General features: G+C 28.2%; 4 protein-coding genes across 4 annotated transcripts; 1 reads left to right on the forward strand and 3 right to left on the reverse strand.

Moving 5' to 3' along the window:
• Nucleotides 1-146: 146 nt before the first annotated feature.
• On the reverse strand, nt 147-5,742 carry Tsp_07368 (y+L amino acid transporter 1). The gene is made up of 15 exons (XM_003381607.1): nt 5,739-5,742; nt 5,665-5,686; nt 5,455-5,472; nt 4,933-5,120; nt 3,764-3,953; nt 3,585-3,697; nt 2,903-3,028; nt 2,519-2,600; nt 2,135-2,258; nt 1,971-2,074; nt 1,725-1,821; nt 955-1,107; nt 821-905; nt 673-759; nt 147-247 (listed from the first exon to the last, which is right to left on the reverse strand). Exons 1-15 carry the CDS (start codon nt 5,740-5,742, stop codon nt 147-149), a joined length of 1,494 nt encoding a protein of 497 aa, XP_003381655.1.
• A 3,234-nt stretch (nt 5,743-8,976) lies between these two features.
• Tsp_07367 (beta-galactoside-binding lectin) lies at nt 8,977-11,846 on the forward strand. Its single transcript, XM_003381608.1, has 7 exons — nt 8,977-9,036; nt 9,393-9,475; nt 10,411-10,609; nt 10,673-10,795; nt 11,119-11,271; nt 11,427-11,549; nt 11,733-11,846. Exons 1-7 carry the CDS (start codon nt 8,977-8,979, stop codon nt 11,844-11,846), a joined length of 855 nt encoding a protein of 284 aa, XP_003381656.1.
• Nucleotides 11,847-12,333: 487 nt separating this feature from the next.
• On the reverse strand, nt 12,334-13,440 carry Tsp_07366 (hypothetical protein). The gene is made up of 2 exons (XM_003381609.1): nt 13,266-13,440; nt 12,334-13,100 (listed from the first exon to the last, which is right to left on the reverse strand). The coding sequence occupies exons 1-2, from the start codon at nt 13,438-13,440 to the stop codon at nt 12,334-12,336; spliced, it is 942 nt and encodes a 313-aa protein (XP_003381657.1).
• Nucleotides 13,441-16,132: 2,692 nt separating this feature from the next.
• On the reverse strand, nt 16,133-22,068 carry Tsp_07365 (UDP-glucuronic acid decarboxylase 1). The gene is made up of 10 exons (XM_003381610.1): nt 21,961-22,068; nt 20,639-20,679; nt 20,364-20,468; nt 20,225-20,309; nt 19,203-19,670; nt 19,022-19,141; nt 18,794-18,956; nt 18,616-18,719; nt 16,580-16,928; nt 16,133-16,461 (listed from the first exon to the last, which is right to left on the reverse strand). Exons 1-10 carry the CDS (start codon nt 22,066-22,068, stop codon nt 16,133-16,135), a joined length of 1,872 nt encoding a protein of 623 aa, XP_003381658.1.
• Nucleotides 22,069-22,733: the final 665 nt, after the last annotated feature.

A 22,733-nucleotide genomic window follows, 5' to 3' on the forward strand; every position in this document is an offset into this window, starting at 1 on the left:
AACTAATATAAAAGAAGAATAATTTCATAATTTTTAACTTAATCAAGTACATAATGTTTTACTTAAAAATCGAATCATTGCAATTTCATTCAACTACTCAATGACAAAAAGCAAGCTAACAAACAAATTAATTAAACTGTAAAATTCTAATCAATTTTATTATCCAGCGTTGTTGTCATTTGCAATTCTTCTTCACATTCTTCAGGAACAGCAAGGAAAAATTTCTGCGTAAACATGCTGACACTACCTGAAACAAAACCGTCAACTTTTAGATTTGCATCATGTGAAAAAAAGAAATATCTTTAAAATATATGCCCACAGGTAATAAGTTGAAGCAATAAATAAATAAAACACCTGTGAATTAATTGTTTGCAAAAATAGCTGCTGGAATGATTACATCAAATTTACCCATTTATCTCAACAGATTTTGTCACATTTTATAGTTCAAAAAGCAAACGACACACTATCAATTGGCACATTTAGGCGACACATTGCCATTCATCGCAATTTAAAAATCAACTTATGAAATAAGGGGCAAGTGAATAAGAAAAATTGAAATTATGCAAAAATAACATGCGCAAATAAATTTAATAACTTTTTCAATTATGCAAAAAAAATCAAATTCCATAACTTGTTTTGGACATCTGAACATGAACATCATATATGACTTACTGGAAAAATTGCTCAGCACTTCTGGACGATGTTTGATGAATAGAAAGTATATCGGCACACTGGTAAACGTAATTCCCAAACCAATTACTAAAATATCAAATTACTCGCATTAAAACTGTGTTCGCTTTTATCTTTTTTTTTAAATTACTGGTATCAATTGGGGCTGCAACTACAGGAACTACCACTAAGAACAAACAACCGACCAAAAACACAAATGGGAAAATCAAATTCACCTGAAATAAATTTACATGATTATTTTTTATCAAAATTGTTCAAAATTACTTTTATTGTTCTTGGGGCATCTGGCATTTTACGACGAAGCTGAAACAGTGATAACATTGCCAAAGATATTGCAAGCCAATTTACTATTTGAATATAGTTGATAAGGGAATAGATGTTGCTGCTCAGTAACAAAAAAACGCAAGAAAGCAATCCCTAAAAATTTACATTTTTTAAAAAACAATTTACACATGAAAAATTAAATTGCAAATAAAACAACCTAACCTTGTTAACAATAAATTTTTATATTAATAATACATTAATGGTTCATTAAATATCTTGTAAATGAATTGAGCTTCAGAGCAATCAGTCACATCAAATGTAAAAGCTATTCGCGTACATGCGCGCATTGTAAATATACATGCATTCGTTTATATTTTTTGGTGCGCCATTAAAGTTACAGTTAATTCTCGTTAATATATTTAATCAATTTGCTCCAATATTTTGTCAGTATTTTGTTGATATATTGTTGAAAATTTTGATTATTACCGTTATTTTATTATGCTTAAAATGAATTTCTGTAGTTAACCTGAAAATGCGTGTAATATTAGAATTTGATCAAAATATTTCATTTAAATTTTTTTATAACTTTAAAAACAATTTCAATATTTTCAGTTTTATTTATATTCAAATTTTAATATTTTATTTTGATAGTTTAACCATTTTTATAAATTGTTTACATTTGAAAGTTGGAAGAAAATTTTTTCACCAATCAGAGAGCGCTGGCATAAATTTTCCTGTTACTCATTTGCCCATTTAAACAAAACACTTACTGTAAGAATTACGGCTGGAACGGGTGTCATGTATTTTAGACTTATCAGTGTTAAAGCTTGAGGCATTTGACCTTCTCTACCTCCAACAAAAAATAATCTAAAAATATAATTGAATCAGTGTAACACAGATAGACTTTAAAAATTTATGCAACAAAAATATTTACAATAATTTTTGAAATATTAAAAAATTCTCAACAACTTATCTCATATGCTTAGATTTTAATTATTTCATACCGCTAAAATTACCGTGAAGCTGTAAGAATGACACCATTGCATGATCCAACAGTAGCAAACGCAACAAAAATCGGCATTATCCATGCAAATGATCCGTACACTTTATTAGCAAAAGTCTACAATTTGAAGTTTTATAATTAAATTGATAAACATTTTCAAAAAGTGTTCACAGCTACCATAGCAGTTGCATCTGCTTCAAGAAATTCCTTCGGACTGATAACAGCATAGAATGCCAAATTAGTTAAACAATAAATAACAGTCACAAGTGAGCAAGAAATTGCAATTGCAAGTGGAAGATTTCTAAAGCAACTTATTTTTATATCTTTATTTTAAAATGTCCATTACATTTTACCTTTTTGGATTTTTCAATTCTTCCACGATAAAATTCAAATAATTCCTATAAAAAAGTCAAATGCTGATAATCTGAAAACAAAGTTTCAATCAAAAACCACTCATTGAACATTATTATGGTATGTGAAATTTAAATTTATGTAAATATAATTTCACATTTGGTACTTATATATATATATATATATGCTCACCATCCATTGTACGCAAACAATCCTGAATAAAGAGCTAAAGAAATTTCACCGGCATCAGTGGATGTTCCATCAAATATATTGTCGAAACTACCAGATGAAGCTAAAACATCAATTCATTAAATTAAATTAAATAATAATTAGATTATAATAATGCCAAATATTAAAATTCTTTTTCTGCCAAAACTTTAAAAATTAAATGCAAAAAAGATATATAAACTGGAGCTTAACATACGCAAATATCAATGGCTTCTCGATAAAAATAGATTTTTATTCCTTTCTATTGTTTTGTAATAAAGTTTACTGCTCTAATGGCCATAAGTGTTATTGTAGTAAAACTAATAATTTACGAATGTATTATTTTATAAATAAATTTTATAATCAAAATTCATTATTCATAATTACTTAGAAATGCCATGACCAAGCCAGTCACAATAATCAGCACCAATGCAATAATTTTGGCATATGTTAGAATGTCTTGAATGAATGTTGCCCATCTGACACTGTAGCAGTTGATGAGTGTTATAATAACTAAAAGCAAAAATTAAATTCAATATTAATATAAATATGCTATTTCCATCCAAAAAGTAAAATACAACTTTTTTTCACTTTGCTTTTACGTTTTTGCTTCAAACATTGCTACTTTAATACAATAAAATAGTATAATAAATAGATCTTGTTCTATTAATGCAAAAAATATCACTGCAGAATCATATTTTAAAATAATTTCATAAATTAATGTTTAAATTTTATCAATAAATGAACTTTCGACTAAAAATACTGTTAATATTTGTTAACAACAAATTAATAGAGATAAATCAATACAATAACAATATAGCCATAAAGATGAGGATTCAATCTTCTTCAAAAGATTATTTTTCATATTTTCATTAAGAACTACACAGTGCATTGCATTTTAATTAATATATCAATTATCATTCACTATTAGCTGCATAGAATTATTTGAAAAAATTAATGACAAGTCAATAGATTTCAAGATACATATATATGTGAGTGCATATGCGCATGTGTATGTGTGTGAATTACATCACAGTTATGATTTAAATGGTAAAAAAAAGCAAATTACGCAGTAAACAACAAGCTAACATTGGCTCTGCATAAACTTGTTGACAATCGCCAAATAAAGGCACCAGAGCGTATTTCGCAAAAGTTAACGCTGTTATAGTAGCTGAACAAGGCCTATAAAGTTATATGGTTAGTAAAGTTTATCATACGAATTTTTCGATTGAAAAAAAAACGATGTACCGAATAACAATGGCTTCAATCCACAGTCGTATAAATCCTACAAAAGGACCAAACGCTTCTGTTATGTAAGCATAATCACCACCACTTTTTCGAATCAGCGTTCCTAATTCAGCATAGCAATAAGCCCCTAATGCGGCAAATAAGCCACCGAATATCCATATTATCATTGACAATCCAACGCTTCCACTATCTGCAAAATGTAATTAATCATTGGTGTTTTTAAAACTACTTTACGTTACCTAAAATGTTTTTTAATAATAATCAAATGTTAAATTTTGAAATAAATTTTAATTTAAAATTGTACTGTTCTTTGAAAATGAAAACAATACTTCTAAATGATGAAATAATTATAGTAATTTATTTTTCGTGTTATTTAAAAATAATATTTTAATAGTATTCTTCATATTTATATACATTTGACTAGTTTTTTCTTTTGTCGTTATACAACTATATCAAAAATTAAGTTGCAACGGTTGTCTAATTATAAGAAACAAATTGGCTTTCATTTATGCGCATTTCTGATTACAAACTCTTATTAGATAATTTATTTATTTGAATCTTAAAAATGCATCAAATTTATTCAATTTTGAAAACAGCCGGCTAGTTAAATTTTAATATATTAATGTTGATTTGTTTGCATGTGCATGTATTACTGACAATCGAATAAGTTCCATTAGATGTCAAAATAGTAAGTAATGTCATAATAATTTGTTTGAACAAACAAACATTTCTATTCAAAATTTAACATATTTAGTCTCAACTGCTTTAATTCAGCCGTCTAATTGTCACAAATAATCATTCAAAAGTTAAATTTGCCATACATTCTGTTTCACGAACAATATTATGGTAGTTAAATTAAAATTCAAATAATCAATTTCTGCTTTTACGTAATAGCAACATCTAAGCTAACATTCAATGCCGTGGATACTTGAAAGAAGGAAGCGCTTCATTTCAAAGTTATTATGATATACAATTTATCCAAAAATGTATTCATTCTCTATTGTTTTTCGTTAAAAGTATTATTGTTCCATTTTTTTGATACTAATACTATTTTAGTAAATTTTAAAAATCATCGGATCAAATCTGAATAATACTCTTATGTCGAACGTTATAGGCAAATGTTTCAAAGTTCAACTGAAAAGCCGATAAAAAAACAATAAAATACTTACGCTCGTGGACTCCTTTTGGTGAGACAAAAATTCCACTACCAATAATGCAGCCAATGATAATAGTAATGCCATTTAACAGAGATACTGATCTTTGAAGTTTAATTTTTCCATCACCATCATCATCATCATCGGATTTTAAGTCGTTCCTTTTCTTGTCGGGTGATAAATCGTTCATTTTCAAAGATTTCCTGGGTTAATTAATAAAAAAGTTAATTCATTAAAAATATTTTCTCATAAAGCATGTAATGCGTAAGCAAGTATTAATTAATTAGTAAAGAATAACTAAACAATAAAACTGACTTATAACTTGAAATACAAGTACAGTCGAAAAGTGAGAAAATGCTTCTTAAATCAATTTACTTTTAACAAAATTTAATACTAAATAATTTAACTAATATTAAAATAAGTCACATATTTAACTAGCACAAATACAACGCGGCTTACTTAATTCGTTAATGGCAAACTAATAAACACGCTTCAGTTACACTTTTCCACCCCAATCATTTAAATCAATTCAGTTACCGTAGAATGTTACTTAACCTAGAAATCATAAAAATAAAAGTAAAAATAATTTATCAGTAATTACTTTAATTTTATAATTTTTTAAATGACAATATTAATTTTTGAAAACAAAAGTTTGAAAATAAAATGCATAACGATGATCAATGAATATACTGTAGCAATATCAGTAAGCGTAGAATGTGCCGTAGCTTTTCACTCGACTTATTTTACTTGAGTGTCACTTTCAGAAGTACTATGCAAATTGTAATGTTAAATAAAAATGGCTTATTTTAATTCACAAAAACGCATTTTTAAAAATGTAAATGCATATATAATTATTGCAAAAAAGTTTTTTTTATTTTTCTTCAAAAGAAGGGTACAAGTGAAGTGGTATTTTATGGTAAAGGTTACATAAAAATTTTTTGACTAATTCATTCATCGTTGAATAAAAAGAACTTTAAGTGAAATTTTAAACAGTTAATTAACAATGTCAGTATTCTTCATCAAACATCATTTAAAGGATAGTATTGCTTAGTGTTTAACTGTCGACTTGCTTAAAGATTTTTTAGAATCCAATTTTAACTCCACTTTCAGTTATCTATTAGTTATAATTTTTGAATTATACAGAAAAGTTGTAAAAAAATTCTCTCTTTCTGAAATTTTATAATCTATTCTGAGAAAATCAAAGATTATCGTTTCAAATAATAAATTAAAACTGAATTGTTTTTTTAAATAAATTTATGCAGTTCCAATTACGTGGATATTAGAAATATGTTGAGCAATAATTATTCATTTATTATTTTGAATAAATTTGCAATATTTACATAAAGTATGCATAAACTATTAAATGCAATTTCGAATATATTAAGCGAATACAATTTAAAAAAATAAGTTCAGTAAATCTGCTGTAGAATAAAATTTTCGAAAATAAATATTTTATTCATTGTTATTAATCAATTTAAAATAATAAAAAAAGTATAAGTTGAATTAAAACTTCACATAAGATGTGTCATCAAGTGAAACATTTTGAACAAACAGAACAATGGATTTGTTTAATGTGAAGGAGGTAATTTGTAATTGCAAAGTAATGAATCAGTCAGTGTTTGAAAGGTGTTTTTTATTTGTCGAATCGCTTTGGCACAAAGTGCAACAATTCCATTGATCGATAAGTGAAAATTTAACATTTACTTTTTATTATAATTTTTTTGAAAAAAAAACATTGCTTGTCTTATTATTTGGTTTTGCATTTTATGCGATGCAATTGTGAACATTGTGAAGCATGATGATTCGTCGGATGATGAAGATAAAGTCGTTGCAATACAACTGGTAAACGGCAACTGAATTTGTGTATTAATCAATTTTGTTGTCGAATGTTTGAAAAAAGCTTCATTTTACGACGCCAACTGCTTCCACGCTCCATTTTCTGCTGCATGCTTGTCAAGATTGATGCAAATTGTCAAGCAACTTTATCCATTATATTACCGACCTGTTTTGCATGTTTAATGTTGCTTTATGATTATTCGACAAAAAAACCAGCAACAACAACAATAATGCAACGTGATAAATTATGAATTTTTAAATTTATTTTTTCTGAATCACATAATTTTCAAAAAATTAATAATTAAAAGAAAAAATTTTCCTTTTGTTTTGTAAAAGGAAAAGATTATAATTTGTCAAAAATTCCATTTCCATAAAAATATTTCGATCAACATGTTCATTTTGTACAGGTTGCTTCTTCTATATTTTTGGGGAAAAATTTTGGAAAATAATTGGTGCAAATTGTGATGAATGCAATTTGTTAAAGATATAAATTTTCAAACCGGGTCTGATAATTTTCGAAAGTGACAATTTCAAAAAGTGCTGCTGAACGTGAATCCATAAATTCTTTCCAACCCCCCTTCTTTCTTTCTTTTCCCCCTCAACTTGTGACGTGTCGACAAAATATGCCAGCTTGCTTTTAAACAAAAAGTAAAAATAATTTTAGGCAAAAGTTGTTCACTTTTTGAAAAGCGTTCTCAATTTACATTGCTTCATTGTCTGGATATGCGTTTGCACAGAACATGATCAGTGAAAAAGATAAAACTGTAAAGGTATGACTGACTGCTTGTAAATAGTGTTGAAAAATACTGCAATATGAAAAAATTATAATTTCATATATTCTCTTTTTTTTCTTCTCTATATTTCATATTGCATATTGTGCAACGAACAAAAATGATTGAATTGTAATTTGATTTCAAATTTCAATCGTCGATGATTGAACAAAATAGCACCACCAGTAACCACAGTATATCATGAGTCATGAGTAACTTTGCAAATTGGAATATAATTTTACATAAATTTTGTAATCATTGATAAAAATTTGTACAAGTTTGCAATTAATATGATAATATAATTTGATGGTGAAATTTTTAAATATGAAATATTGAATTGCATTAAATTAATATTTGCATGGAGCAGTTGTGAAAAATCCTTGACATCAGTTTATCAGTTCATTGAAGTGAAATGCAATTTTGCAAAGGAAAGAGATGGAATAAATGATTTTGCAGCATAATAAAGCCGTAGGCGAGGTTTATATTGATTTGTGTAAAGTGGATTGAGAAGAATGCGTGGAAAAAAGTTTGTTCGAAAAATTTTTTGGCATTGACAAATACAGTAGGCATCTTCAAGGACATGTACAAGTAGGTGGCTTCTTATTTTGAATAAGACTGGTCCAAAAATCTACAAGCTTTGGACAATTTTGCAACCGTGCATAGAAAAAGGCAAAAGCAATTATTGCATATGATTCATCATTATCAGCATCGCTAATGCCGCCGCTGCTGCTGCTGTTGTTTAACTAGTTTGCAACAAAATGACATGCAACACGCAAAATCTAGTTATATCAGAAGCATCGACTGACTGCGTTGCAGTATTTGCAGGGCAATTTCGCTTTGTGTGCAGCTTTTTTCATTTTGTCAAGCGAACGTCAGGCGTAGACGCGTTAGCTTCTTTTTGGCATCAATTTTGCTGTTGCTGCTTTCTGTTTGTCGAATTTTCCAGATATCTCTTCAAAGCATATTCACAAAATTATGGAAAGACAACTGGTAAATTATTTGAAAATTTTATTTTTTCATTTTACAATTTTTAAGTTGAAATTTCAATTTTTTTCAATATTTTAAATATTGATTAAAGATTACAGAATAAATATCAATTTTGCAAAGGAAAAGTTGAATTGCAAATTTAATATTTTCATATAATTATATGCATTTGCCATTTTACCATGCTTGTACATTGCAAACAAACAAACAGCAGTGCAAAATATGATCGTTGCTGCATTGTAAAAGCGTAGGCGTCTGTAGTGAAAATGTTCATGCTTGACTAATATCGAGCACCAGAGAAACAGCACATCACGCTTTTTCTCTGTTCAATAAAAAAAATTTCCGAACGCTAACTCACAGCAAACGCAGAGCAACGCTGAATCCCCTGAACCACCAACTTCACATCCAGCACAATAATCAATATTATCTGGCAGTTGTTGTCGTGTTCACCACACTCAGTGGCACTTGAATGAAAGGGAAAATTTTCGTCACACTTATTTTTCCTGTTTTAGGGCGTTGGCTAAAGCTCGTTTGTAATTTTTAACATTTAAGAAAAAAAAACTTACTCTCTCTTTCTCTCTCCATTGTAGTAGTATTATTTCAATTATATAACGCTTATTATTGTTACGTATTTTTGTTATGCAAAAATGGCACATGCAATTTTGAAATTCAAAAAAAAAACTTTTAGCTTATTGGAAGCATGAAAAAACTCTCAACAGCTAACTTTTCAATACTTTCAATAGTAATCTTTAAAACTTCATTGTAAAAGCAACAGAAAATTCTTAAACCTGCATATGAGTTTATCAAAAAAAATTAGTTCCAATAATAAAGATTACTCTGCATAAATTTCAATTTTCTTCAAAAATTCATTTATCTTTTTTTTAGAAAGTTCCGTATTTAGCCAAGTTGGATAACACAATTCAACCTGGACAATCACTAATTGCTAGAGGATTGGTCACTGGTGATAGGTGAGAGAGACATTTTTCTGCTTAACGTAAATGTAAATTTTCAATGTCAAAATGTTGCAATTAATTATTGATGGAATTGCAAATATTTTGATTAAAGTTTTTTTAGCAACTACAGTATGACAAATTGTTGTTTAGAATTTGAAAGAGATAAAAATGTTTAATTTTGCTTCAAACATAAAAAGTTGCATTGCGTTTGTTGCTTTATCATTGCAAAGTAACCTTTGCAAATTTTAAGCGTTGCTTTATTTATGTCTCAAAAATTTCACAGCTGGAAAACATATATTTCATTCTGATTATATTTCAAATATTTAAAAAGTAATTTCAACGGTCTGATAAGCATTATAATTTAAAATGTAGATATCACATTTGCTATCAGTTTTTCAATTTCGAAATGGAAATAATCACCCAGATATCTGAGCAGCGTGAAGATAAATTTTAATTTATATATATTTGCTGCTTTGCCATTTATTTGTCTAACATTAATTTTATGTTACAGTATGTTGTACTTTTCACCATGTAATTTCAAATTATATTAAATAAAAAGAATGAATCAGAGAAATAAAGAGTACTTTTAAAATTTTTAAAATAATCTGAATCTAAAATGATCTGAAAAATTTCTAGTAATAAAATAAAATATTAATTAATAATTAGTGAAAAGTAATCAAATGCAATAGAATGAATTGAAAGTAAATATTTTCATCTTTATACATCTGAGCTGAAATTAAAATTTTAAACAAAACTAATACTTAGAAGCAATAAATTGTATCGTTCTGTTAAAATCAATTTCAACTTTTGGTGTACAAAAAAAGAACTGTGTTATATTTTATTTAAATTGTCTTTTCGCTTTGTTGACATTATTTTAACATTGAATACTGTAAAAGGTGAAAAGCATGATACAATTTTTGCATATACGTACAGATACATATATTTTTTAGATTTGACATCAATTTTCAACAAGGTGTGCATGAACACAACGGAATTGCTTTGCACGTTAGTTGCCGGCAGCATGAGAAAGTGTTCGTGTTGAACACTTTCGATGAGGGATCTTGGAAAAAAGAAACTCGTTTCAAGTCTCCCCTCAAAGTCGGCGAACCATTCGATTTGCGTATTCGAGCTCATGATGATCGCTTCGAGGTTGCATCCTTTATTACTGAACAGAAATTTGTATTAGCATTATGGATTTTTTCTGTTTTATAGATGTTTGCTAATCACAAACACGTCGGTGATTATAAACACATGCAGCCTCTGACATCCATAAATCATCTGTTGATTACTGGAACGTGCGAACTGCATTCCGTTTTGTGGGAAGGAAATTATTATGTAAATATATTTGAATTCATTTGAAAACATGACGTGCTTTTTTTTAATTAACTAACTTCAGTTAGATTTTTAATCTAACATTTTATTTAAAAAAAGAAAAATTTTAATTTATTTTTTATAAATAATGTATATTAAATGTAAGAGAAGTAAGAAAAAAAAATTATATATATATATTTTTTTATAGTAATAATTACTGTTTCAGTGAACAGTATAGTAAGCGAATGATTACTCTGATTTTACTAATTTTATATGGATATAAATATATGATCGGTTGAAGAACATTTAATCAATCGCTAAATAAATCAAAATATTATTATTGTTAGCCAAAGCCATACGAATGCAGATTGGATGGTTTTAAACCTGGCAGGCGACTCTTTGTCAGCGGCGTTCCGGCTGATGGTGCAAAAAAGTTTAGCATCAATTTGTGTTCCGGCACAGATATTGCTTTTCATTTTAATCCTCGTTTCAATGAAAAAGTAAACAGTATTCTGTCTTGTTCTTAAAAACTATTTATACTATTTCTTTCAATTAATTAATTCAATTAAGCAATCAAGAAATTTTAACATTCAAACTTGACAATGCTGTTGATTGTATCTGAATAATTTAATTGTATCTGAATTACCGATTTTAGAAAGTCGTTAGAAATGCTATGGTGAATGGTAGCTGGGGAAATGAAGAACGTAACGGTGACTTTCCATTCGACAAGAAGAAAAATTTCGATATACTTTTTGTCTGCGAAACACAAGCTATTCAAGTAAGCCAATATATCCTAATTTAAAAATGATTTATAATTAATTACAAGCTTTCAAATTATCACTTATTTTATAGAGAGTTTTTGATGTCAAAAAAATATCATATGCTCAGTGAATAAATAAAAATATATGTCATAAATAATAATAATAATAATAGTGTTTCTAATGTATTTTTTCAATTTTAGGTATATGTGAACAACATGGAATTTACAAATTTTGTTCATCGTGTAGCGCCAGAAAAAATTGACTCTTTAAAAATTGAAGGAGATCTGGAACTGCAGTTGATTCATTTAGAATGATTTATGTGGCGGAAAATGTTTTGCTTCATTTATTTAAATATTGCTTACTTTAGATGGCAGTATCTTTTAGAATGATTTCAATAATAATATGGGAATTGGAATTTCTCGAAATTTCTTTTAAACTATTGAAATGTGTAACATTTGTGAATCATCAATTTTGTGATTAAATATTTAAGAAAAAAGGTAATAAAAGCACTTATATACATCACATTTGTTTATGAATGTAAATTCTTCAAATATAACTGCTGGAGAAAAGTTCTAGTCATCTTCGAGCAGTTCTACTTGCAAATACTGTGTCACTGTCGTATGCGTGATAAAAAGTATCACAAAATTATTTAAATAGTATATAATTGCATTGCATTTTCAAAATGAAATATGAATGTATAAATACGATTTATGACAGCAATGGAATTTTGATGAGAAGCTTCACCTTTTTATTTAAATAATAATTTTTAACACTTGAACATGAGAAATGATGATATCGAAATTAGTTTTGATGAGACGTGCCAACAAAGTTTGAATCACTGTGAAATGGAAAAACCACTTTCAAGCCTTTGATCAAACTTCGATCTTCAAAAAAACGAATAACAGGATAAAGTGGTATTATGATAATTTGACCAAGCCAGACAAAAGAAATCCAGTCAGCCGTATACTTTGATATGTAAATGTATACAATCAAAGCATGTGGAACAGTTTGCGAGATAAAAGTGAAAAAGCTTATTACTAGCAATTTTTTCATCACTACCGTTTGACGTTTGATTTGTACTTCTCGAATACTAGTACAGACAGATTTTTTGGTTAATAATAATAAAACACAAGAAAGTAAAAGCACGAGTGCACCGATTCCAATACTGCTAGTAACGATGTAATGAGGCATGAAGTATTCTTCTGGAAGAACAGCAGAATAAACGCACATTATACTGATCCATTTAGCATTATTTATGGCACTTTTCCAGCAGAATACGACGTCCGTGACATTGCTTGCAAAGGAAATTGTGCCCATCGATAATATTTTTACTTTGTTCCATTTGGTCATCATTTTTGATTGTTCTGCTAGGGAAATTAAAAAATCGAGTGCCATAAAAAATAATGCCTGAGCTATAGCTATATCCGCTATTGAATACAGTGTCGAATATGGAGTCACATACATGCAATGCAATGAAGATACCAATTCATCGTTGGTCACATACCATATGGCTCTTGAATACTCCCAGACCATGTTCAGCGTAAGCAATGAAGCACCACTAGCATACACTTAAAAGCTGTGAATTAAAGGATGTAAAAATTTCGTAATTATAAAAAATAAATCAGTAGAAAAATATGAAAATTTGGAATAATATCCCCTTAATAGATTTTTAAAAAGGATCATAGATTTATTAAATTTTGTTTTTTTATAAGCAAAAAAAATAATTCACTTACTGAGAGAATATCTATCAATGGTACTTTTTGTAGGCTTCCTATATATCGCTATGGACATAAGCGAATTAAATATGAAATTAATTAATCCAAATAGAATGTGAAGAATTGCATTTAAAGAAACGAAGAAGAAATTCACGTCACTAGGGCAAATTTCTGTCATCGTGCTATTATTCATTGTTCAATAGCTTGTTAATTATTCAGTTCTGCTTTCTAATGCAGAGCTTTCTTTATCTATAAAAATAAAAATAAACATTTAAAAATAAATAAATAAATAATTCAATGCACATCAAAATTTGCATTTTTATCAAGTAGTCATTTAAGTTATCTGCATGTCGTTATAACTTCATCAACATGCATTCGTAGAATAACGATGCCAAATTGTATTCTATAATATTTAATGGAATGTTTCAAAATCAATAAATAAAAACAAAATAGTTCCGTTATATTTTTGCTTGTTTTTTTAATTTCTTTTTATACAATGGTTGTATGATGTTAAATTTGTGCGACAAGCATTCAGAAATCTTTTTTTCATATTTTAATAATTTGCCGTTCAAAGCAGTAAATTAAATTACATTTTAATTTCAATGAAGATAATAATATCAAGTGAGATAAAAATCAATGTGCGGAAGCCTAAGCATTATCCAAATCACAACTTGAAGACTTACTTGTATGAGTTAAGGGCTTGAAACTGAATAACAACTTTTTTCTTTCTCTTCAAATGTATTCCGTCAAATTTTTTAATAGCTAGCTGTTCTCTTGTTGATGGACGTTAAGAAGGAAAAATCATTTGGAAATTTTTGAAAAATCACAACATTTGATTTGCATTTTTGTAATAAATATCTGAAACATATTTAAAAATTATTGAATTGCATAAAAAAATTAGTTAATTGCATAATAATGACATTTTCATGAGAATTTTTTCTGCTTTAAAAGTCATCTTTCATTTTATCCAAAAGCAATAACTATGTTGATTGAAGCAAAATAAATTTAATTAGAATTACAACAATTTTAAGCTAATAAAAATATTAACGTATTTTAAAATTATTTTACACTTTAAATATTTTCTTTACTTTTTTCAATATGTTTAATTTAAATTCTTTAAGGAGAATTTTTTCTTTACCATAATAATTGCTGGATGATGAACAATTGAATAGTCATGGCAAATATTTTCCTTGAATCTTGCATTAAAATTCTATTCGCATAATTTTATTATAAAATATGATTAAATGAAAAATTTTGTTATGCTTTAAAAAGTAAAATAATTCATTTCCAAATATTTTTTTACTTATATTATTTTTGTGCTTTGTAATTTATGCTCATATAAACATGATTACATTAAGATGGTAATTTTTTTCAATTTTGAAACCATAACTGGAATACGCACTATGCACTGAAAAGTGATTAAAAAATCACGAATTCAACAATACGACAATTCACGGAAACCTTCTGCATACGCAAAGTACAGATTATATCTTTACATGAATAATTGCTGCGGTTATAGAAATTTAAAATTAATAGAACAGCATTAAAATGCTCTAATGCATAAATTTCTCCTTAATCAATTTAAAGCTGCCAATTGCAAAGTTGAGGATATTAGAGATTCGAAATCATTACTCATTTACATGAAAGAAACGCTTCGTTATTATTTTTATTAGTACCATTACTATTACTATTATTATTATTATTCATAGCTTCAGTTCAAATTTAATGACTTAATTTTCAAATAATTTCATTTATCAAAGATAAAATATGAAATATATTTGCAATTAATATGATATAATATTATTTTATTTTGTTTTATTATACCATTGCAAAATATTTATTTATTCTTAAAAAGAAAAGTATTTTATAAAATGACAGTTTTACTTGTAATTTTTAAAAAACATTTTAATGTTTTAAATTTCCGCAGAAAATCATAAATTTAAGAAAATTATTTTTTAAAGTAAAAATGAAAATAACTTTCAACATTTAAACAATGTATTTTAAAATTCCAGGAAAATATAAGCGTTGCAAAAATCCATTATTCAGGAAACATTCCGTTTTAGGCTCACCATATTTAAAAAAGTGATAATGATTAATATTCATATGGATTTTATTATATGATTATTATTTAATAAAATGTTTATCGCAAAATGAAAAATTATTTTAAAGAAATTTAAATGTCAAATTCAATGCATCCATTCCAATGCATAAAAATACAAACATTTTTCAACAACACGAATCTGAAACTTACATATATCTATATATTCATATGCACGGGAAATAAAAGTAATAAGAAAATGATAAGCAGCGACTGCAGCGTTTCAAGTATACAGTGGACAAAAATTATAAGCTAAAATAACCTGAGCATCTTACTGCCGGTATCCTCTCTTATCAGTTAGTTAATGTTGAACTGCTTAAAATAATTTAAACTATGATAAATACTACTTACAGTACTTGTTGGATAGCAATAATTTTATGAATAAAAATGATTATAAACACATTCTTCCTTAACAAATTGTACAATTTCTTTTATTGATTTCATGATTACGCAAAAGCGTTATTTTTTTCTTGTCATGGCAAATTAGATTAACATTTGAGCATAAAAATGAATTTTTTTAATTTTTAGATTTTTTTAAAAATATGCTTCATGCGTAATAATGAATAAGGAATGATGTAGTAATAATAATGAAAGTGCGCAAACTTTGACACATATTCAATAAGTATAGAGTCCAATCCATCGGTTGAAGAAAAAAATAAGCAGAATTTGCTGCACTATGTTATCATAAAGCAGTTCAAAGTTAAAATTATAAATTATAAATACTTCAATCATTTTAGTTAAAATTTGATAAAGCTGTAAAAAATAAAATGAATAACATCATTGCACACTATCGTGTTAGTAATTTCGCCTTAGCAAGCCAATCTTGGCCAAGTCTTGGGAAAGGGTTCACTGGATGGACATGATGACCGTAAAACAGTGAAGCTGGAAAAGGACCAAAATAGCCATTTCCGCTCAGTGGAAATCGCATGCCTTGACCAGACGATCCTGTTGGAACTGGAAAGTCTAGTAGTCCATCGATTTCGAAATTTTTTGATTCTTGATGCATTATTCCAATGCCAAAAGTATGCGTAAATGGATTGCAGAACGGTGGCTGACAATACGCTGGATTGTAATCTCCAGGAAGATTTGATACTGATATTGGTTCTCGTCCACCTTCTGAAATTTTTTATGGAAAAAATTAAAATAAATACCAATACAAATTTACATGATTTAAAGAAAAATCGAATAAAGCCCCGTAATTGTACATGGGTATATTTGAAAAATAAAATTTTACTCCTTATTCTTGCTTCATTAAAAAGAGGATCCATCATCATTTTAGTAATTTCTGCTGGCCTCAGACCCAGAGAATTTGTCGGTTGAACCATATGACCATAATTATACCACGGAGCGTTGCCACCTGCCGTTATCAAGCTTCTTTTATTCCAGATTGCACCCCATTTAAGAAATGGAATATTTAATCTTCCCCTTTGATAATAGCCACCTCCACTGCCATATTGTAAGCCGTTTGAAAATTGATGAGTAAGCGGGAATTGTGGTGAAAGAACGACACCATTTCGACCCGGAAATGGATGATATGAAATACTGAACGGATGTTGCGATATTGGAGGAACTCGATAGTCGTACTGAAGGGTATTGCAAGCTTAAAGTAAGCCCTGAGCAATAAATAAAATAAAATTTTACCACATCAACAATGCAAATTACTAACTTGTACAATAAGAAGTGACTCAACAATTTTTTTATTATTAATTTAATCCTCTTTTTTTGTCATATAACTTTTTATTTGAGCAAAAAATATTATTTAAATTTTCTTTTTATTTAGAAAATGCTATCCTCTCATTACTTGTATATTTGTAATTTAAACTTTAACTTTACGAAAGTAACTGACAAAAATTAATTGAATTAAATTTAGTTGAAAAGCTTTTCTTTGTAATAGCATCCATATTGAAAATTACAGATAACATAGATAATCCATTTTACAGCTATTGACGATTAAAAGTTAATGATCATATTTCAATGTGCATTTATTTAACATGCGACGTTTTCAAATGATATAATTTAATATTATTTATCAATAGATGCAAATAAATCATAAGAAATACATTATAGCGAGGTATTTAAATGAAAGATTAACGCTATGACTTAATTAGATCGCATTACTTGAGAAAAATTAATTATTCAGGACTGCAAAATCAATGCAATGCAAATTGTGTCGCCTCAAAAAGTATTTGCACTTTTTTAATTTTTGCATTAGAAAATGCAGGAAAAGTATTATTTAAGCATTATCTATTCATTATTTGACACCATTATTTATTATCATTACTCATATAACAAAAATAATTAATAATCTCATGCAAATAAATAAAGATATTTATACCTATTTTCCTAAAAAGCAATACAACAGTAATGCAAAACAACAACGACAGCTCCGCCATGGTGTTGTTATTCAGCATGCGGGCAGTTTTTGATTATGAATAAAGATGTTTTCACTTGGCTTTTGAACCCTATAACTTTTTCGATGCAGGTTACTGATAAGCTTCGTTTGCCTTCAGGCTGACAAATGGAAAATTTACGGATGCGAAAATGGAGAATGCAATTCAAGTTGCATGGCAATACTTTTGCAATTAATAAGCAACAACGAACACGTTGTTTAATTTTTACACAACCAGCATTCATTATTTTTCATCTTATCAGCAAACAAACAAGAGCATTCATAATTCTAAAGTATTTTGCATTTTGAAATTTGATACAAAAAGATCCGCTCTTTTTCTAGATTTCACATTCTGTATTTTATTTTCCAAAACTGCATTTCATCTTCAAAATATATGCTTATCAAAAAGAAAAAAAGCAAAGCATGGCAAGGCTAAAAATTCCAATAAACAATAACATTAATACAGCAATAAAGTTAACAAAAATGTATGCAAAATAAAAAACAATGCTCAAAAAGTTTGTAAAACAGTTGAAAGTGTAAAAAAACATGTAACAACGATTTAAATTTCTTGTCGCCTGCTTCTTTCCAGCTCTTCACGAAAGTAATCAATTGTCATCTGCAAACCATCGATCAGAGGAACCTTAAAAAAGTATTTCATAAATAAATAATAACTTGAAATAAAAGCTGAAAACTCAATTATTCATTCATCTGCTATCAGTGAACCGCTACTTACGCAACTGCCTATTAAATTAAAATATGCTCGATGCATTAAGCTTTCATTAAAAAATGAATAATACTTTGATAAAATCGCATCAGAATTTCACACTCCTTTCATGTAGTGAAGTAGTTTAACAAATATTAATTAATTATGATCTATCTACCTTCGGTTTCCATTGTAACAACTGCCAAGCTCGGGTAATATTCGGCTTTCGTCTTTGCGGATCATCTACAGAACTTTCGTGATGCACGATTTGACACTTGCATTCTAAAAAGGAAATTCCAACTTCGACAAATATCACACAAATTATGAGCGATCAATTATCAAAAAGTGACATTTACTTGTCAAATTTTTCACCATCAAAGCAAATTCAGCAATAGTATGCTCTTCCGGATTGCCAAAGTTCACCGGTACAGTAACATTGCTTTCCATCAGTTTAATCAAGCCGGACACCAAATCTGACACGTATTGAAATGATCGCGTGTGTTGGCCACTCCCATATACCTAAACAAAGGCTAAACGTTTCATAATAAATGAATAACTTAATGAAATTTATGCATTTCCCTAACCGTTATTGAACGATTTTCCAAAGCTTGTAAAATGAAATTGCTGACAACACGCCCATCATTCATGTTCATCCGAGGACCAAAGGTATTAAAAATTCGAGCAATTCTTATATCAACTGCTTCCTGATTATTTGAAAAAAATATTATTAGTTCTATTTTTCTTAATTCAATAATTTCATTTAACCTGTTTGTGGTATGCAACCATCAGTGCTTCGGCAACCCTTTTGCCTTCGTCGTAACAAGAACGTGGACCAATTGGATTCACATTACCCCAATAAGTTTCCGGCTGTGGGTGAACAACTGGATCACCGTATACTTCAGATGTTGAGGCGAGTAGAATTTTAGCACGATTTCTTCTGGCCAAGCCTAGCACATTAATAGTACCAAGTGTGTTTGTCTTGATTGTTTTCACTGGATTGAACATGTAATGCGGAGGAGAAGCCGGAGAAGCGAGATGATAAATTTCATCAACTGTCAAAAATAGTGGATTCGATATGTCGTGCGAGATGAGCTCAAAATTCGGATGTCCTATCCAACGTTCAATATTCCGTTTTTGGCCAGTGAAATGATTGTCCACACAAATCACTTGATGACCATCTAACAGCAAATGGTCAACTAAATGGGAACCAACAAATCCGGAACCACCAGTTATCTAAATATAAATAATATTTTCTAAAAGTACAAATAACAATCCACCTTAATAATATCAAAATTTTTAACTACATAATATTATTTTATTTATTTGGTATTTGTATTTCTTGAAAGAAACCTGCTCGTTACATTTAAAATTTCCTTTTAATTCTTGAGCATCACTTACAATAATAAAATTATAAAAATATGGCCACTTGAATGCAAAATTTACACTACACAACTTCATTATTCTTACTTTTGTTACATAACTTTCCTGTCATACAAGCAAAATGTACCTGAAAAATAAAATACAGAGTTCTCAACATAAAAGTAATCATCACCAAAATAGTGACAAACAAAATCACAAAAAATACTACCAACATACACAGAAACAATATTTTCTAAATATGACTTACATTCTTTTTTCAAATAAAATTGATATTTAATATTTTTATGTAAAATAATATTTAATCTATTTGTGTATAGAAGATAAAAAATTAGATTCAAAAACAATAATATGACAGAAAAGCAACAAATGTAATGTATGGAATTCATAATAAATTTTTCGAAACTTACAAGTATTCGCTTCTTCTCTGTGAAGTTTCGAAATTTCACGCGTGGATACCGAGTTGAATTTAAAACCGCTGGATGGTTCAACCCTCTAAAAACTACATTAAATAAAAATTGTAAATATAGAAAAAAGTAAATGTTATACTTTTCCACGGCTATTTCTTTTCTCAATAAATCAATTTCATTTCTCTGAGCATCAACTGTATTTTTCAAGATATTCAACTCTTTCAGAAATGCTTGCAGCGTTTGCCTAAATTATGCAGTAACTTAAATATTAAATCAAATGCATTATCGCATCGTACCTGCTATCGCCCTGCTCAATGCTTTCATCACTTCTTATATTATTATTAATCAAAAAATGACCCTGAAGCATTCTTATATTATACAAAAATCTTTAGACCAATCAAAAAATTGTATTACCAGCTGATCACCATTGCAGCTTCTTCTATAAAACCAGATGCCTAAAATTTAATGTACATCACGTTATCTTTTTGAAATATTAAGTTCATTAATTAAAACAAGATTCTGAAAAAAATTAATAAATGAAGAAACTACCCAGTTGACTGATGAAGTATAGCAAACTATCAAGAATAATAATAGAAGCAAAGCTGTTATTTACTTTTTACAACTCCACATCGTTCTTATTTCCATACATTTAATAATAGAAAGCATAAAAGTAGTAAATGTTTACCGAGTGTAAAGAAAATAACCATTATTAAACATATACACCAGTATTTTCGGTTGTTCATAGTTAGCAGTTTAATTTAGTTTAAAACCAAATTGGCTGTTCTTTACGTCGATTTCCTTTCAAATTCGGGTTTTCAAACGTACATTAAAAACGCAAACATGCATAGAGAGATGTGAATTTTAAATCAGAAAAATTAAAGGAATTAACAGATTTTATCACCTGTAAATTCCACGTCATTTGCTTTTAGTAATCAAAGGTCAATAATCTCTCAATGAAATACAGTAGTAAACATTTTCATGTACTACTTGTTTTTATATCAGCTAACATTTCTTACTTACTTTTAATGTTGAGCTACTTATATTTCATCTAGCCTTTTAAAACATTTAAATAAGTACTTTTAACATCCCGTTATTTCATTCAACATCAAAACAATTTCGTAGTATAACTTTATTGAATAACAACTTGAAGAATGCCATTCAGAAACTGAACAATTCAACTGTCTGATTTGCAAACCAATAATATCCATATAAATATTATTAGAGTTGCAAGCTTTGTTAAAACATTAAACAGTATCATAAATTTCTAACAGTCCTTCATCTTGAAAATACAAAATCATGAACTTTTTTCGTCGGTCATTTGACTATCCGATATGTCCAAACCCGGAATGTCAGACACTTTTACTTTACGAGGAATCACTTCTGTTAAAAAAAAGAATATATGACGGATACGAAAACGAGCAATATACCATGAAGGTAAAACATTCGCATATCGTTTTGAACGCATTCAGCAACGTGATCATAAGTTACTTCGCCTTCATTGTTCGCTTGTTCCGCTGCTCTCTTGGCCAAAGTGACAACAAACAATTCCTAATGAACAGCAATACAGTTTAAGAAAAGTTCTATATTATGTAAAATAAGTGTGATTAGGATTAACATTGAAATTAAAATTTTATATTACTTTAAAAAACATTTTTCATTTTACAATGTAAAACACTATAGAAAAAAACACTTTTAATTTGTTTTCAAAGTACAATAGTCACATTTTATTTATTTACCGCAACTTTTCCCATACAAAACACAGCCTCAGCACTTATGTTCGTCACATCTGGAGAGCTTTTCATAATCGTACGAACTCTACTTGTTGATATTATCGAATCCTCCATTTTTTAAAACAACTTTTTCGTAAATACTTATCGTCAACTTAAAAGAAATAAAGCTACAACTGCAATTACTGTAGTACAAAATATTCATTTTTTGAAAATTATCGTGTACATTTCTGTATCAAAAAATTTTATTCAGCATTAATTATTTTAATTTAATTTTTACTTTTATTATAAATCACTCCCCTTATCATATGAATTTTCAACCGACCAAATTGTTTTCAGTTCTGCAATGTGGTTGGTAAAGATACAGTAAGCGATTACTTCATTTAAAAAATGACAACATTTTTATTGATGCAATTCATGAGATAGTATTTAAAATTTTAGTTCAAAAATTTAGAATTATTTTATACATTCGTAGAATATAAAGGTAATATAAAAGAAAATGATACACTTTAGGTATATACCTGCAAATTGAAATTATTACTATGAGACAATTGTAACATAAAGACGTAATACGAATTTGATTGAAATATTTTCTTTTTATGAGACAAGCAAAAATCTTAAATTGAAAAGTTGATACTGATTTATTTTTCAAGTAAATCGATGTACTCCATTGTTTGAGCTTTGGTATTGTCCATTAGCCTTTCACACCCATTGCCCTCATTTATTTTCTACGTAACATTTCTCTTTGCAGCGGTCCACTGATTTCTGCTCAATGTTGATAC

This window comes from Trichinella spiralis (assembly GCF_000181795.1).
Source record: "Trichinella spiralis strain ISS 195 chromosome Unknown Scfld1, whole genome shotgun sequence".
NCBI lineage: Eukaryota > Metazoa > Nematoda > Enoplea > Trichinellida > Trichinellidae > Trichinella > Trichinella spiralis.

Excerpts from the sequence above, each read along its gene's own strand:
- Tsp_07368 (XM_003381607.1), bottom strand. Across the intron at positions 1,822-1,970 it reads GTCATTCTTACAGCTTCACG|ATTATTTTTTGTTGGAGGTA; the intron begins GTAATTTTAGCG and ends TTATATTTTTAG. Across the intron at positions 1,108-1,724 it reads TTCCAGCCGTAATTCTTACA|GGATTGCTTTCTTGCGTTTT; the intron begins GTAAGTGTTTTG and ends GTAAATTTTTAG.
- Tsp_07367 (XM_003381608.1), top strand. The coding sequence starts at position 8,977 with ATGAAAGGGAAAATTTTCGTCACACTTATTTTTCCTGTTTTAGGGCGT. Across the intron at positions 9,037-9,392 it reads TAGGGCGTTGGCTAAAGCTC|AAAGTTCCGTATTTAGCCAA; the intron begins GTTTGTAATTTT and ends TCTTTTTTTTAG. Across the intron at positions 11,550-11,732 it reads GCGAAACACAAGCTATTCAA|GTATATGTGAACAACATGGA; the intron begins GTAAGCCAATAT and ends TTTCAATTTTAG.
- Tsp_07366 (XM_003381609.1), bottom strand. The coding sequence starts at position 13,440 with ATGAATAATAGCACGATGACAGAAATTTGCCCTAGTGACGTGAATTTC. Across the intron at positions 13,101-13,265 it reads CATTGATAGATATTCTCTCA|TGTATGCTAGTGGTGCTTCA; the intron begins GTAAGTGAATTA and ends ACAGCTTTTAAG.
- Tsp_07365 (XM_003381610.1), bottom strand. The coding sequence starts at position 22,068 with ATGGAGGATTCGATAATATCAACAAGTAGAGTTCGTACGATTATGAAA. Across the intron at positions 20,469-20,638 it reads GCTGCAATGGTGATCAGCTG|GCAAACGCTGCAAGCATTTC; the intron begins GTAATACAATTT and ends TGCATAATTTAG. Across the intron at positions 19,671-20,224 it reads CAGAGAAGAAGCGAATACTT|ATAACTGGTGGTTCCGGATT; the intron begins GTAAGTTTCGAA and ends ATTTATATTTAG.